The sequence below is a fragment of the Sardina pilchardus genome, chromosome 23 (assembly GCF_963854185.1).
Source record: "Sardina pilchardus chromosome 23, fSarPil1.1, whole genome shotgun sequence".
NCBI lineage: Eukaryota > Metazoa > Chordata > Actinopteri > Clupeiformes > Clupeidae > Sardina > Sardina pilchardus.
Window position 1 is genome coordinate 625,285 of NC_085016.1, and position 15,772 is coordinate 641,056.

A 15,772-nucleotide genomic window follows, 5' to 3' on the forward strand; every position below is an offset into this window, starting at 1 on the left:
TTACAAACTTCATAACATGAATTACACATCTTAACCTTAGTTCCAACCAACTTCAAGTGTTGCAGTTCTCTTAAACATTCTGTACCTGTCTTGGCTGTTTAGTTTGTAGTTGCTCAGCCTTGTGATGTACTGTAGGCCTACAGCTAGGTCTACGCACCGCAACAGCTTTACTTCTGTTCAAAATGGCTACATATTGAGGACTCGATGCACGAAGCGAATCGAATCGAATCGAGTCCCTTTTTGCACCTTAATTAAAATCCAGTTTATAGTTAATCTGTGCTGCTCCGAGTCTTTACTTTTAGTATGGCTAAATATTATTGACTTTGATTCCTAAAATCAGGTGTAGTGCTTGTTTCCTGCCATGCTTGTTTGTTGACTGGAACTCTGAAAAGATGAGAACACCGATCCACCTCATGCTAAAACTGACTTGTGGCTTTCAACTGAAAAACCACCGGCCTATTTAGAATGTGGCAGTTTCACACATTTTTTTCAGTTCCAACCAACAAGCAAACGTCACACAAAACAAGCATTACTACACTACACTCTCCATATTTAAACCCATATATATATACATGCAATACCATTTTCTAACAACACCACCTTACTATTTAATCTGTTTTGCTTCAGATGTGAATAGTAGTCAACATACACACACCACACTGGCCTAGTTGTAAGTAGACACTCTGACTAGTCTACAGTAATTTCCTGTGTATTAGCCACATTGTGTACGAGCCACAGGACAGTGTTTTGTGCAAGTTAAAAGAAACAAAACCATATTAATACCATATTTACTGCCCTCGTATGTTAACCTCATAGCTGAAGAAATTTTGCAAAATCTCTGTATAACCTGCGGCTAATAGTTGGGAAATGACGGTTCTCTGACATAGTTTATGATAGCCAAAAATTGTGTGCTTACAGACTCTCTGACTATCTGTATGAATGTCTTTTGAAGTTGTGCAAACAAACCAGTTAAATACAAATACAAAAACAAAAACAAATCAATATTCACATTTCCTAGTTTTATTGTTTAAGTTGGGGAGAAAATGACCATTGATTTCCTTTCATTCTTCTCATACACACATCAACAATAGCAACTACACACAATAACGTCCAGTCATTGCTTCTGAAGATTTCTGTACACATGAAAACCAACACATTTAAGGTTTCACAAATCTTCTCACTGCATATTGTTTACGATGTCAGAAAGTAAACACTGGAATGATCTGATGTCACATGAAAAATAGGCCCAAATCAGACAAGAGCAAACACAACAAAACAATAAATACAATCAGCAAGCATCTGTCACACATGTGCAAACATATGTTTGCAAAACTCACATCAAACACTCTGCATATCTAGTTTTAAACAGAACAAACTGTTTGTGGAAAGCAAAGCTCAACGCTTTAGCAGTCAAAGACATACCTCAGAGGAAATAACACACTGGAATATCTACACCAACAAAGACATCAATAAATTAATTTTCCACTCTGCAACTCTTCAAGTGACGTACATCAAGTTTCAACAACATTCTCTGTGGCTGCAATATCTTGATACTTTTCATTACTTTACACTTATTTAGAATATATTTTGGATTTGGAGGGAATCCCACTATACACAAGAGGGGAGAAGTGTCATGAATGAAGTGGGAAGGAGACGACAACGACAGGAGAAAACTAAACAAACATCAGCACAGGAAGTACAATGAGGACATGTAGGGTAGTGGGAACAGAGTGCTCAGTCCATGCGGATCTTCTGATTGGTCATCCTGTAGATGATGCTGTCGTAGCCGGGGTCCATGTTCCACAGGTTGTACGAGATGGCGATGACCGCCAGGGCCAGTACGATCATGAGCCAGAGCACGATGTTGAAGATCACGGCGTACTCCAAGCTGTATTTGTAGGCCAGATTGTAGGGACTTCCTGGGTTGCTCTGTAGATGCACATCAAACACACACGGTGAGGCACAAGATCTGGAGAGGAAACCACAATGAAGAAACAACGTTTTGCATAATCTACTCACAATCTGCTTTGACTCGAGAATGGAGCGAGACTTCCTGGTGAGAGGCGCTTCGAAGGTCTTGACCGTAACCACCTCAATTACCGCGTTGTTGCTGTAGACACCATAGACGCTGTCAGCAAACTGCAACAGAGAGAACAGGTGTGGGTAAATACACAGATGAATAACGTATCAAAATACTCAACATGGACAAAACTAAACCCAATGTTCACCCACTGGGAGATACAGACACCAAAGTTACATTCAGCAAGAGATCTATTGTGCACTCAAGGTTACAGAGGTCATTTGGGACAACAACGGCTACTACAATAGCGCAGGATTTGCCTACATGCACTAGGTGAAGATAAAGCAAAACAACGGCCAATGATTAACTTTAGAGAAATGAGAGTTGGACTGTAGGTTCAGATCTTAGAGGATGTGGGATATGCAAGACCTTAGACAAATGAGGCTCAGACTGTCAGCTCAGTGTCAGATATTAAGGGGGCTTCACATTGCATGGGGTATGTGTTAGTTTAGTTGTGCTTGCTGCCGGGCTCGGCTGAAAACACCTACAAAAATATACAATGTGCCGTGTTCAAAGGTCACAGGTCAACATGGCTGCCTGCGCTGGGCTTTGCTGAAAATAACGGGCTTCATAGCATAGCGTAGCGCTGCCGCCTGCTCGTGCAACGTCAACCCCGCCTCAGGCCAAGCTCCGCCCCTTCACCTTCTGCATGACGCTGGCGATGATGCTGGCGGCGTCCTGGAACTGCGGCGAGTCCTGACCGTAGCGACGGCCGAGCTCCTCTAGCCCAGACAGCTCCAGCGAGTACAGGTCAGGCGCGTGGTCCTTCGCCAGGTGCCGGTGCCTCAGCAGCTGCAACGCAGTCACAGCCGTACAATTAAAAATGAGTACACTTACCTAACTTCTCTTCTGAATATGAAATCAATCTGCCACAATACACGTTCACAGGGTTTTATATCTCTTCAAACTCCTCAAATTAAATCAGAATTTGGTAAATTAGCTTTTACATTTTTTTGCATCTAATAAATGGAACAAATTCCAAGAATTATTCAAATTAGATAGGTTTGTGTCACTAGACCAATTCAAAGGTATGATTGATGATATGGCTGTTGTAAAATGTTCTTGCTTTGACTAATATTTAGACCTTTTATTTTATTATTATTAGTATTATTATTTATACATACTTTTTCCTCTTCTCTTCTCTCTGTTTTTTATTATTATTGCTTTATAAATTGTTTATGTATTATTTTTCTTATTCTTGTTTTATTATTTTGATTATTGTTGTTATATGTTTTGTGACTCAGGGCATTGCTGTAAAAGAGCTTGATGCTCTGTCAATTTTCCCTGAATAAAAAACGGTTGATGATGATGATGATGATGAAAAACCCAATTAACTGTCTAGTTTACAGGCGTCCAATTAAAAACCCAATTAACTGTGTACTGATCAGGTGTCCATTTAAAAACAAATTGAACTGTATACGGTACAGGTGTCCGCTTAAAAATGAGAAAATCTCTCAATTTTCTTTGTGAATGAGTAATGTATGGTAAACAAATAAATATTCTTCCTTAAGATACGGTACATAAGTATTCGCCCACATGTTAAATTCCCATGGAGGCAGGCAGATTTTTATTTAACACAGTTAAAGGCCAGTTATTCCATGGATCCAGGATACTTTGCATCCTGATAAAGTCCCCTTGGCCTTCAAAATAGCCCAACATCATCACATACCCTTGTTTTTTTTTTCCAGTTAGCCTATTAGCTGTCTGAACTCATTGAGCTCAATGCAAATCAAATATTTTATATTCCTCTTTTTAGTCAACTTTAGCATGGGCTCAAAAAGATATGACCCTAACTGTATAAGGACCAAACAATTAATTTGGATGACATTCAAATGATGCTTTCTAGAGTGTTAAGTTGGCACTATAAACTTCAGTAAAGTATTGCTGGTTTTAGTAGGACTGCTACAACATGTGACTGAGCGTAACGCTAACAGTGTGGTGTGATGAAAACCACTGGAAAAGGAGAAGTAAAACATTACAGATTTAAGGAACCTTGACTCAGCAGGGCATTGTAAAGCTGAATACAGGGACTGACTTTCAAGCTTTTAACATTTTATACGCAAAAGACAGATTAACATTCTCATGACCTGGGAATTCAACCCCTTTTTTTCTTTTTCAGTTTTCAAAGATAAGAAGTATAATAACTATAATTAGGCTCGGTCATGAAAATGTGAAGGTGTTAGTACATAGGCCAGTGCCACCATTTGATCAACACATTCAAAGACAGTCATTAAATCTATATATCTATATAAACTCTATACTGAATTGATATATGAAAATGTGGAGCAGGCAATAGTAGGCTGTCACTGGTTAATCAATATTCACAAAGAAATTTATTTTGAAAATGTAGGCTATGTTTTTGCAATAATTCAAAGACCAAAAAACATTAAATTAACTTTAACTTTATACACAAGACAGTGATTGGTCAACTCGCCCTGTGTGTTGAGCTGGCTGCTAAGCAACTTGTGGGTAGTAGCAACAGACTAGTTGGCGGACACAAGCTTTGCAAATAAACTCAAGACATATTTTGGTTACCATGAGGGGCTCATCCGATGGTAAACTGTCTCTTCGTCAGAGACGTTTTGAAATGAGCACTTTGTGTAAGCAGAAGCAGTAGCAGACATGCTGACTACCGTTGCGGTGGTGAGCGATGCAGACGCATGAAGCACAAAACCTCGAAAGGTTTACGCCGCCGACATAAAGGCAACTGCACAAAGCAGCATAAACTCGGTTCACCAGCACATCAGTGAGTGTCTACATCGTTACATTGTGTCGCGGCTGCATAAACTCCACTGTCACTTTCAAAATAAAGGCAACAATGGTGATTTGTGTGCATTACCTCTAAGCTGTAGATTAGGCTCTTGACTTGGCCTTTTTTTTTTTTTTTTTTTTACAGACTTTACGCGGGTCGGTCAGGGATAGCTGTCAGGTAAAAGTCTACTATTTAACTAGATTACTGTATACATGTAAACTGTATACTGTATGCGGTGTAAACTACTAATCTTTTACCATAAATTATGATATTTATCATATTTTAGTCGGACTAATTCATTTGGGGAATTTAAATTTCAGGCAAATCGCTGGCCTTTAACACAGTAAAACGGAGGAACATCACACCTCCACACTTCGCCAGAAATCACACCTGTGCAGCCTGCACGCTCCTATTCACACACACGGCAACCACAATAACAACCTGAACAGTGCACAGAATTGGCCTCTGGCTTGCTTATGAATACAGGCCACAATGGGCAGAGATGGACCTTTAAATAGTCTATGAGATGGGCCTCTATGGTATAGGCCTCTATGAGATGGACCTTTATATAGGCTATGAGATGGACCTTTATATAGGCTATAAGATGGGCCTCTATGGGATGGACTCTATATAGTCTATGGGATGGGCCTCTATGTAGGCTATGAGATGGACCTTTATATACTGTAGGCTATGAGATGGGCCTCTATGGGATGGACCTTTATATACTGTAGGCTATGAGATGGGCCTCTATGGGATGGACCTTTATATACTGTAGGCTATGAGATGGGCCTCTATGAGATGGACCTTTATATACTGTAGGCTATGAGATGGGCCTCTATGGGATGGACCTTTATATACTGTAGGCTATGAGATGGGCCTCTATGAGATGGACCTTTATATACTGTAGGCTATGAGATGGGCCTCTATGGTATAGACGTCTATAGGATGGACTCACCAGTGCAGAGATGTCGTGCAGCACTTGGACCTCAGACAGGAAGAGCAGATCGGCCTGCAGGGAGGAGAGGGACAGAGATAACAGACATATATAGAGAGATATAGATACACACACACACACACACACACACACACACACACACACACACACACACACACACACACACACACACACACACACACACACACACACACACACACACACACACACACACACACACACACACACACACACACACACACACACACACACACACACACACACACACACACACACACACACACTTTGCATTTGCTTTATAAACACCTCTTGGGTAACCTGGTCACAAGTGGTCAGCTCTAAATGCAAGTGTAAATCATCTGGTCACTCCAAGCACCTGCTGAGACGCTCGGAGACGCACTTGACGAGATATCCTACAAAGTGTTGCGTCTAGGCTTACCACTTGTGATCACACTCTAAAAACTCATTGTGAACAGTCTTCACACCCCCTTTGACAGACACACGTGTCAGAGGAGAGGGCATTTGACGAGAGGGCTCCCTGACAGGAAACTGCCAAAGCACAACACAGACCGTTCTGTCCCCACAAGACTAGCCAGCTGTTCTCAGCAGCAGTGGGCCGTTGGAGTGAGAGCTCAGGAGCTCTTTCACTTGGTGCTTTTGCCTACATGTTGCGCTGTTATATAGATACACAGAGAATCCAGGAAGTAAAAACAAGGACTCTCGGCAGGAAATGTTGAGCTGTGCTGAATGAGCATTTCATTGTCAGAATCTCCAAGTTAGAAAGCCACAACGCTGTTACTGTGCTCAAAATGGCAAGGGCTATTGCTGTTTTGTTTATTCTCAAAAGGAGGGGAAATTCTCCCCTTCTGCGGCGTTCGCCACTATTTTACCTCAGCGGCAGTTTAAGTTAAAGAACACGGCGGCGGTGAATGTAAATGTGGTCCAGACCAATCAGAGGTTTACCAGAAAATACTCCTATCTTATTGGCTGACAGATTGTGTTAAAATAGATGGGGTTACTACACCACGATGGAGAAATATGTGCATGTGAGCACAAAATGTAGAAGTAAGTGCATATCACAGCTGTTCAATCTTAGACTGAATACCAAGAGCTGTGTGGACACAGTACTTTTAAGCAAGCCTGTGTATTGGCGTGGGTTCCGGGTTGACTTGTGGTCTATCAGTCCTGAGGTTTCATTGGAAAAGGTCAGAGGTGAAACACCCCGTGATTAGGCGTTGGAAACGCCTCCTCCGCACCGACTACTCATCGTCTGGTGTGAACGCACGCGGAAAATGTTGCACAACGTTGCATGAGGCTGTGGTTCCCCTCTGAGGTGCATGAGGCTGGTTCCCCTCTGTGGTGAATGTAGGCACATTCTCAAGAAAAATGTGTTGTCCCTTTCTGGACACAACTAAGTTGTGTTCTTTTCAACACATGTTGTGCAACAAATACCAAAAGGAAATAACACGATCGGTGCGGTGCTGCCCTATCTGGACACAGAGATGTGTTAAAGGAAATAACACGATCGGTGCGGTGCTGCCCTATCTGGACACAGAGATGTGTTAAAGGAAATAACACAATGGGTGCTGCCCTATCTGGACACAGAGATGTGTTAAAGGAAATAACACGCTCGGTGCTGCCCTATCTGGACACAGAGATGTGTTAAAGGAAATAACACGATCGGTGCGGTGCTGCCCTATCTGGACACAGAGATGTGTTAAAGGAAACAACACGATCGTGCTGCCCTATCTGGACACAGAGATGTGTTAAAGGAAACAACACGATCGTGCTGCCCTATCTGGACACAGAGATGTGTTAGAGGCGAAGGAAGCGCTAGCGTGTGAGGTGAGGGCCATAGATATATAAAGCTTTATATATCTATGGTGAGGGCCGCACCTCGTTATAAAGCTTTATATATCTATGGTGAGGGCCGCACCTCGTTATAAAGCTTTATATATCTATGGTGAGGGCCGCACCTCGTTATAAAGCTTTATATATCTATGGTGAGGGCCGCACCTCGTTGTATAAAGCTTTATATATCTATGGTATGGTATATATCTATGGTATGGTATTTAAAGCTTTATATATCTATGGTGAGGGCCGCACCTCGTTATAAAGCTTTATATATCTATGGTGAGGGCCGCACCTCGTTATAAAGCTTTATATATCTATGGTGAGGGCCGCACCTCGTTATAAAGCTTTATATATCTATGGTGAGGGCCGCACCTCGTTATAAAGCTTTATATATCTATGGTGAGGGCCGCACCTCGTTGTATATAAAGCTTTATATATCTATGGTGAGGGCCGCACCTCGTTATAAAGCGTTATATATCTATGGTGAGGGCCGCATATATAAAGCTTTATATATCTATGGTGAGGGCCGCACCTCGTTATAAAGCTTTATATATCTATGGTGAGGGCCGCACCTCGTTGTATATAAAGCTTTATATATCTATGGTGAGGGCCGCACCTCGTTATAAAGCTTTATATATCTATGGTGAGGGCCGCACCTCGTTATAAAGCTTTATAAATCTATGGTGAGGGCCGCACCTCGTTGTATATAAAGCTTTATATATCTATGGTGAGGGCCGCACCTCGTTGTATATAAAGCTTTATATATCTATGGTGAGGGCCGCACCTCGTTATAAAGCTTTATATATCTATGGTGAGGGCCGCACCTCGTTATAAAGCTTTATAAATCTATGGTGAGGGCCGCACCTCGTTGTATATAAAGCTTTATATATCTATGGTGAGGGCCGCACCTCGTTGTATATAAAGCTTTATATATCTATGGTGAGGGCCGCACCTCGTTATAAAGCTTTATAAATCTATGGTGAGGGCCGCACCTCGTTGTATATAAAGCTTTATAAATCTATGGTGAGGGCCGCACCTCGTTGTATATAAAGCTTTATATATCTATGGTGAGGGCCGCACCTCGTTATAAAGCTTTATAAATCTATGGTGAGGGCCGCACCTCGTTGTATATAAAGCTTTATAAATCTATGGTGAGGGCCGCACCTCGTTGTATATAAAGCTTTATATATCTATGGTGAGGGCCGCACCTCGTTATAAAGCTTTATAAATCTATGGTGAGGGCCGCACCTCGTTGTATATAAAGCTTTATAAATCTATGGTGAGGGCCGCACCTCGTTGTATATAAAGCTTTATATATCTATGGTGAGGGCCGCACCTCGTTATAAAGCTTTATAAATCTATGGTGAGGGCCGCACCTCGTTGTATATAAAGCTTTATAAATCTATGGTGAGGGCCGCACCTCGTTGTATATAAAGCTTTATATATCTATGGTGAGGGCCGCACCTCGTTATAAAGCTTTATATATCTATGGTGAGGGCCGCACCTCGTTGTAAAGCTTTATATATCTATGGTGAGGGCCGCACCTCGTTGTAAAGCTTTATATATCTATGGTGAGGGCCGCACCTCGTTGTAAAGCTTTATATATCTATGGTGAGGGCCGCACCTCGTTGTAAAGCTTTATATATCTATGGTGAGGGCCGCACCTCGTTATAAAGCTTTATATATCTATGGTGAGGGCCGCACCTCGTTATAAAGCTTTATATATCTATGGTGAGGGCCGCACCTCGTTATAAAGCTTTATATATCTATGGTGAGGGCCGCACCTCGTTATAAAGCTTCATATATCTATGGTGAGGGCCGCACCTCGTTATAAAGCTTCATATATCTATGGTGAGGGCCGCACCTCGTTATAAAGCTTCATATATCTATGGTGAGGGCCGCACCTCGTTATAAAGCTTTATATATCTATGGTGAGGGCCGCACCTCGTTATAAAGCTTTATATATCTATGGTGAGGGCCGCACCTCGTTCTAAAGCTTTATATATCTATGGTGAGGGCCGCACCTCGTTCTAAAGCTTTATATATCTATGGTGAGGGCCGCACCTCGTTATAAAGCTTTATATATCTATGGTATGGTATGGTATATATCTATGGTGAGGGCCGCACCTCGTTATAAAGCTTTATATATCTATGGTATGGTATATATCTATGGTATGGTATATAAAGCTTTATATATCTATGGTGAGGGCCGCACCTCGTTATAAAGCTTTATATATCTATGGTGAGGGCCGCATATATAAAGCTTTATATATCTATGGTGAGGGCCGCACCTCGTTATAAAGCTTTATATATCTATGGTGAGGGCCGCACCTCGTTATAAAGCTTTATATATCTATGGTGAGGGCCGCATATATAAAGCTTTATATATCTATGGTGAGGGCCGCACCTCGTTGTATATAAAGCTTTATATATCTATGGTGAGGGCCGCACCTCGTTATAAAGCTTTATATATCTATGGTGAGGGCCGCATATATAAAGCGTTATATATCTATGGTGAGGGCCGCACCTCGTTGTTCTTGCTGAGAGAGTTGAGGGGCAGTGAGTTGAGCACCGAGCCCTCCTGGGAGAGACGGCCGCGGATCTGCTGCAGCGTGACCGGGAGGTCCTCGAACACCGTGTTGGCCATGCCCATCATGTACAAGCGCTGAGGAGAGAACACACACACACACACACACACACACACACACACACACACACAGAGAATATAACAGATAAATAACACCGTGTTGGCCATGCCCATCATGTACAAGCGCTGAGGAGAGAACACACACACACACACACACACAATATAATACATATTAAGAAGATCCTCTATATGGTGTCTACATGTTCATCACTCATCATAGAGACACAAAGTGTTTGCGTTGCAGCTGAACTGACAGGTTTCACACATCTGACACATCTGACACATCTTCCAGAGGCAAGTGGGCCCTGTGACTGTGACTGTGACTGTGGTCTGCATGGAGTGTGATCTGCATGGAGTGTGGTCTCCATGGCTGCATGGCGTGTGGTCTCCATGGAGTGTGGTCTCCATGGCTGCATGGCGTGTGGTCTCCATGGCTGCATGGTGTGTGATCTGCACGGAGTGTGATCTGCATGGTGTGTGTGGCTCTCCTCACCTCCTCGCTGGGTGCAAGCTGCAGCACCACAGGTGTGCTCTCGGCAAACAGGGTGTGGACCGTGTTAGCCACACTGTCCAGGGTGAAGGGCACCGGCTGCGGGCAGATGGGCAAGAGAACACCGTGAGCTCAAATCATGACCACGTGACCGCTACGAGTGGGGAAGTTCGCCCACAGCTGGACACATACACACATACACAGCTGGACACATACACACATACACACATACACAGCTGGACACATACACACATACACAGTACGGAAAAAATGATAACTGCATGTTTCTTTATGGAAACAACTAAATGTCAATTTCAAGTCGCTGATTTGGTTGGTAAATAATGGCATTTCAATAATGTTTCACTTCTTTATATTTAGCCATATTGTTTAACCGTTACACATCTCGTGTCCGCACATTCTTTGCTTTTAGCAATATTGTTTAACCGTTACACATCTGGTATTGTTTAACTGTTACACATCTGGTATTGTTTAACCGTTACACATCTGGTATCGTTTAACCGTTACACATCTGGTATTGCTTAACCGCTACACATCTGGTATCGTTTAACTGTTACACATCTGGAGTGCGTACGTTTTCTAGAGGGTAAGAGGTGATGTTCTTGGGCAGGTCCAGAGAGTCCACTCCCCGGATGACCACCAGCATGTTGGCCCTGGGCCGCTGGAACAAGGGTCCGGCCTGCAGCCCCGGCCAGTCCAGATCCTGGAACACACCAACACACAGTTACTCATCCTTCATGACGGCCACAAATAGAACAGCACACACGTAGTGGAATGTGTGCGATCTGTGGAACAGGGACGCTACCTCCTGGACAGAGAACCCCATGGTGAGCGCCACCAGGTCCGGAATCTTCTCTCCTGATACCGGCCATTCTCCCTCACGGAAGTTCACATAGTCAGGGCTCCGCAGCACGGTCAGCCGGTCTCCCAAAGCTCCTGGTGATAGGGGGAAGAGAGAGAACAGTAATGTCAAGGAGAAGTGATGTTTAAAACAGGGCTCCTGGTGATGGGGAGTAAAGAGAGAACAGTAATGTCAGCTCTAAAGGAGAAGTGATGTTTAAAGCAGGCTGGCATTTCAAAAAGCCATCGGGAGAATTATCATGAGGGTGTAAGATACTTTACTCAGGTGACATCACGTGGCACTGGGGTGCCAACTGAGCAAGTTATTCGGGGTAGGTGGAGGTTTGGGGCTTAAACACTACTGTGAATATGAATGCTGATGTTGCGGATGTAATAATCAAATTAGACAGCTAGATAAATTATAGTGGCGTGGCAATACGGACTGAAGTAAACGACAGTAACACGGAGATGGATGGCAATAATACAGAATGTCCATCGAAACGTTTACGATATCATATGACACAATAACCCGCATATCCTACGGAGGACTCGGTCACATGACACTCAGTTTTCGACATCATCCACCACAACCGTGAACCGCACAGCATGAATAGCAGACAATACGCATCTGTGAATGCCAGTATGATCACTAATATAGATAGGTCAACGATAAACACACAGAACAGACTTTGACGTTAAATGTATGCGTCTCTCAGAAAACCATTATCTTAATGTCCGTGACTCGTATGGCTTTGTAGCATAATTTCAATAGAGCAAGCTAACTAGTTAGCTAGCAGGCTTCATCCTTCGCAGGTCAACAATATACTGCATCGAATACTAGGCTAATACAGCCCGAATAAGCACCAGTCACAAACATTGTGTAGTAACAAAAAACACAAAATCTTACCGTTAATTATGCTTGCGTAGACAACAAGCAAAATATAAACCGACGGGCGATTCATCCTTAGCAGTTTTCCAGGGGACTGCATTTCCTTGCACAAGTCACCTGACACACGAGAACGTCAGTCACGCTATTGTAAACCACGCCCATAAATGCGTCATAAGCTCACGCGCCCTCGCTTTTTAAAATATATTTGACTGCCCCCTGGTGGTTGGAAGCTGCAATCCTCGGAGATAGATCCCATCAAATCAGATCCTCTCTGTAGATTTATTTCGCACGCTTTTTATTGAGGAAACAGAGAAGTAAGTCATTTGACACTCATTATGGTACATTTTAAAGCATAATCGTCTAAGACTATGGCGATCAATGGTTTGGAGGGCTTTGTTGTAGGCCTAACATGTTGGTTGTAATTTAGGCCAAATGGAGGCTGCTGTAGGGTGCTTTTCCAGACTTTCCAGGAGCGTTTGCTGAGCTGGGCTGGAACTATGATAAAGGTCTGCTGACATGCGTCACACCGTAACTGACTTTCCAACCCTGAGTTGTTGGACCTGTATTTCTAATGCATCTAAAATAGTTTTTCACATTGAAACATACAGATATAATATGACATGAAGTGATGCTGTTGCCTACACGTTCCTCAATACACTCTAGACTCACAAAGATTTGCTTCATTAATGGCTTCCTTTTGCAGCGAGCATTTTTGATGAGGAAATTGGACGTCAGGTCTGCTTGTGAGTCAATGTCATCTTCTGGTGTCACGCCTTTCATAGGGCCAGCTCATCAGGTTAGGAGCCGGTGCAGATTTTACATAAAAAGGGTTACAAGGACATCACACGAAACCATGCAGAGTTGACAGGAAACTGACAGATGTAAGAAACCAACACAATCGGACCAGACTACATGCCATCTGAGCAGCTGGTGGTAAACTTCTGAGCCACTTTCAGTGAATAGGAGCGAGACAAAAATAATGTAAACCAAACTTTTGTGGTATATCTATGCAGGTGAAGGTCAAGTGGTTTCTATGGTCGGTGTTTGGTGGGCAGTTTCAGGTGATTCTAGCCCACACTGGACATGTGTGGGTACCGACTGTATAGACCACACTATGGTGGGTACCTGTGCAGGTTCTAGACCTGTGTTTTCATACCACTGGTCGGTTGTGGGTATGCCGGTTCAAGGCCAGCCAAGGCCAGGTGGGTTTATCCCACACTGGACATTTGTGGGCACCTGTGCAGGTGCAAGGCAGGCCAGGCCAGGTGCTTTTACCATGATTGTATAATTCTGAAATGTTCACATTTTCAAAATAAACCAATGAAATTCAAATGATTTGGCTAAAAAAAAATGTTATAGGCTGGATTACATTAGTTACCTCTCACCTGATTGAAAATATGGAAGGGAGCATATGCTGTAAGTGTAAAGGTTTAAGAACTTTTATTTCAAATTCACTGTAGTGTCACACTCCAGATAGTTACACAGTCTTTGGCGGCCTCTGGTGGTCATAAATGGTTTAACCCAGAGAAAGCACTACTACACACTCCTCAAGTCCAGCCTTTAAAGACGATAATGTAATATCATCAAGCCCATAAGCGCTGCCAAGAAACGATCACTTATATAGAGAGATATTATACATGCATTTAAAATATATCACCAAGTTTAAATGCGCAGTTAAGAAAGGTTGCCCTCATGCTTCAGACTACGACAATAATTGGCAGAGAGGGCCAAAAGGGTTAGAAATGGTTAGAGAAGACCACATGCCAGCATTTCCAACCCGCCCGTTGTGAAGCCACTGCTGTTTGGATTACAGGTGCTGTTTGCTGAAACTCCAAATTTACATCCAAATTGTTAATCATTATTAAAATGATTATTATTGCACATTAGGTCATTTGTTTTTGTTTACTGTGTTTGCTAAAAAGAGAGTGTAGGAAGACTGAAAGAAAATGGCGGCAATACAAACTTACGATCCACTGAAATCCATAAAGAGATGCTCAGCGCATTTAACTGAAGAATAAGTTCAGAGTGTTTATTGTCATGTACAGCAAGGAGAACAAGCTTCTCTGTGCAGTGAGATTCTTTCATTGCTGACCACACTGATGCAAGTTATATATAAGAGACAAATTCATACAATACATACATACAATAAATACAATACAATACAAAAAGAACAGTGGCAAGTGTATCACGTGTCAAGTAGGCTATCTAGTATGTACAAAAAAGAAGAAAAAAAAAATATTTTAATATTGGACAATATTTGTCCGTTTCTCGGTTTTAGGTTTGTGCATTGCTCAGCAAAAAAGTCTAACATCTACTCATTTTGACAAAGTTACACAGCCTTCACTTAGTAAGGCTAAGTTACGTTTAGTTTCGTTCTAGCGTACCATCAACGTCTGGTTTTAAACAGTTGTAATGCTAGTCTAACGTTCAGACAAACACACCAATTGTCTACCTTGTTACTACCCATCTGGAATAACTCCTCTAGTTTTGCTGCCTCCATCCTCCATTCTTTCTGTTTTTCGTCCTTTAAAAGAACTCGCGATATCCACCATGAGTATTGAATTAGTGATTTAGCTTCACATTGTGTGCCGATAACCATAAATAGCCAAGTAAAAGAAAACAACAAGCAGACATGGGCAGTATTTCAATTATATGTATTTTAAATACGTATTTAATTACTTTAGTGTATTTTGTAATTTGTATTTTGCAGGATTGGAAAAAATCTAAAGTACTTTGTAACAAAATACTTTGAGGGGTTGTATTTAGAGTATTTAAAATACTTAAATACTTAACAAAAATCTCATCATTTCCCCCCTCAAATTAGCCAAAAATTCATCACACAGTTAAATATAACCTCTTAGTATAACCATGACAATATGCTATGCTGATCATAGTCTGGGAGACAAAGGTCAGAATCTTTAGGACATGAACCCCATGACATGAGGATTTATGTAAGGTACTGTATCAACCAAGGTGTCCTGATCTGCAGAAATAATGGAGGAGACTGAGGCAAAAACCTCCACAATGCGAAACAGTCTCGAGTTTTCACCTCCCAGTTAATTAATTCTGTATATTGAGACACCTTACAGGATGTTACTTTATTTGTCCCCCGTGTTGCCAGTCATGTATGAAGGCAAAAGGCATGCATTTATAGCACAAAAAGGGAAATGCATTTCAATTTAAAAAGGCTAACCTGTTCAATCTGTTGTACTACTTTCATTGAATACGGAAAATGATGGTGGGTAGT

General features: G+C 42.2%; 1 protein-coding gene across 1 annotated transcript; it reads right to left on the reverse strand.

Moving 5' to 3' along the window:
- Positions 1–998: 998 nt before the first annotated feature.
- atp6ap2 (ATPase H+ transporting accessory protein 2) lies at positions 999–12,678 on the reverse strand. Its single transcript, XM_062527786.1, has 9 exons — positions 12,544–12,678; positions 11,602–11,732; positions 11,371–11,499; positions 10,782–10,877; positions 10,169–10,306; positions 5,788–5,841; positions 2,723–2,872; positions 2,020–2,139; positions 999–1,929 (listed from the first exon to the last, which is right to left on the reverse strand). The coding sequence occupies exons 1-9, from the start codon at positions 12,623–12,625 to the stop codon at positions 1,735–1,737; spliced, it is 1,095 nt and encodes a 364-aa protein (XP_062383770.1). The 5' UTR covers positions 12,626–12,678; the 3' UTR covers positions 999–1,734.
- Between the last annotated feature and the right edge of the window lie 3,094 nt (positions 12,679–15,772).

Excerpts from the sequence above, each read along its gene's own strand:
- atp6ap2 (XM_062527786.1), bottom strand. The coding sequence starts at position 12,625 with ATGCAGTCCCCTGGAAAACTGCTAAGGATGAATCGCCCGTCGGTTTAT. Across the intron at positions 11,733-12,543 it reads CTACGCAAGCATAATTAACG|GAGCTTTGGGAGACCGGCTG; the intron begins GTAAGATTTTGT and ends CCCTATCACCAG. Across the intron at positions 5,842-10,168 it reads CTCTCAGCAAGAACAACGAG|GCCGATCTGCTCTTCCTGTC; the intron begins GTGCGGCCCTCA and ends TCCTCCCTGCAG.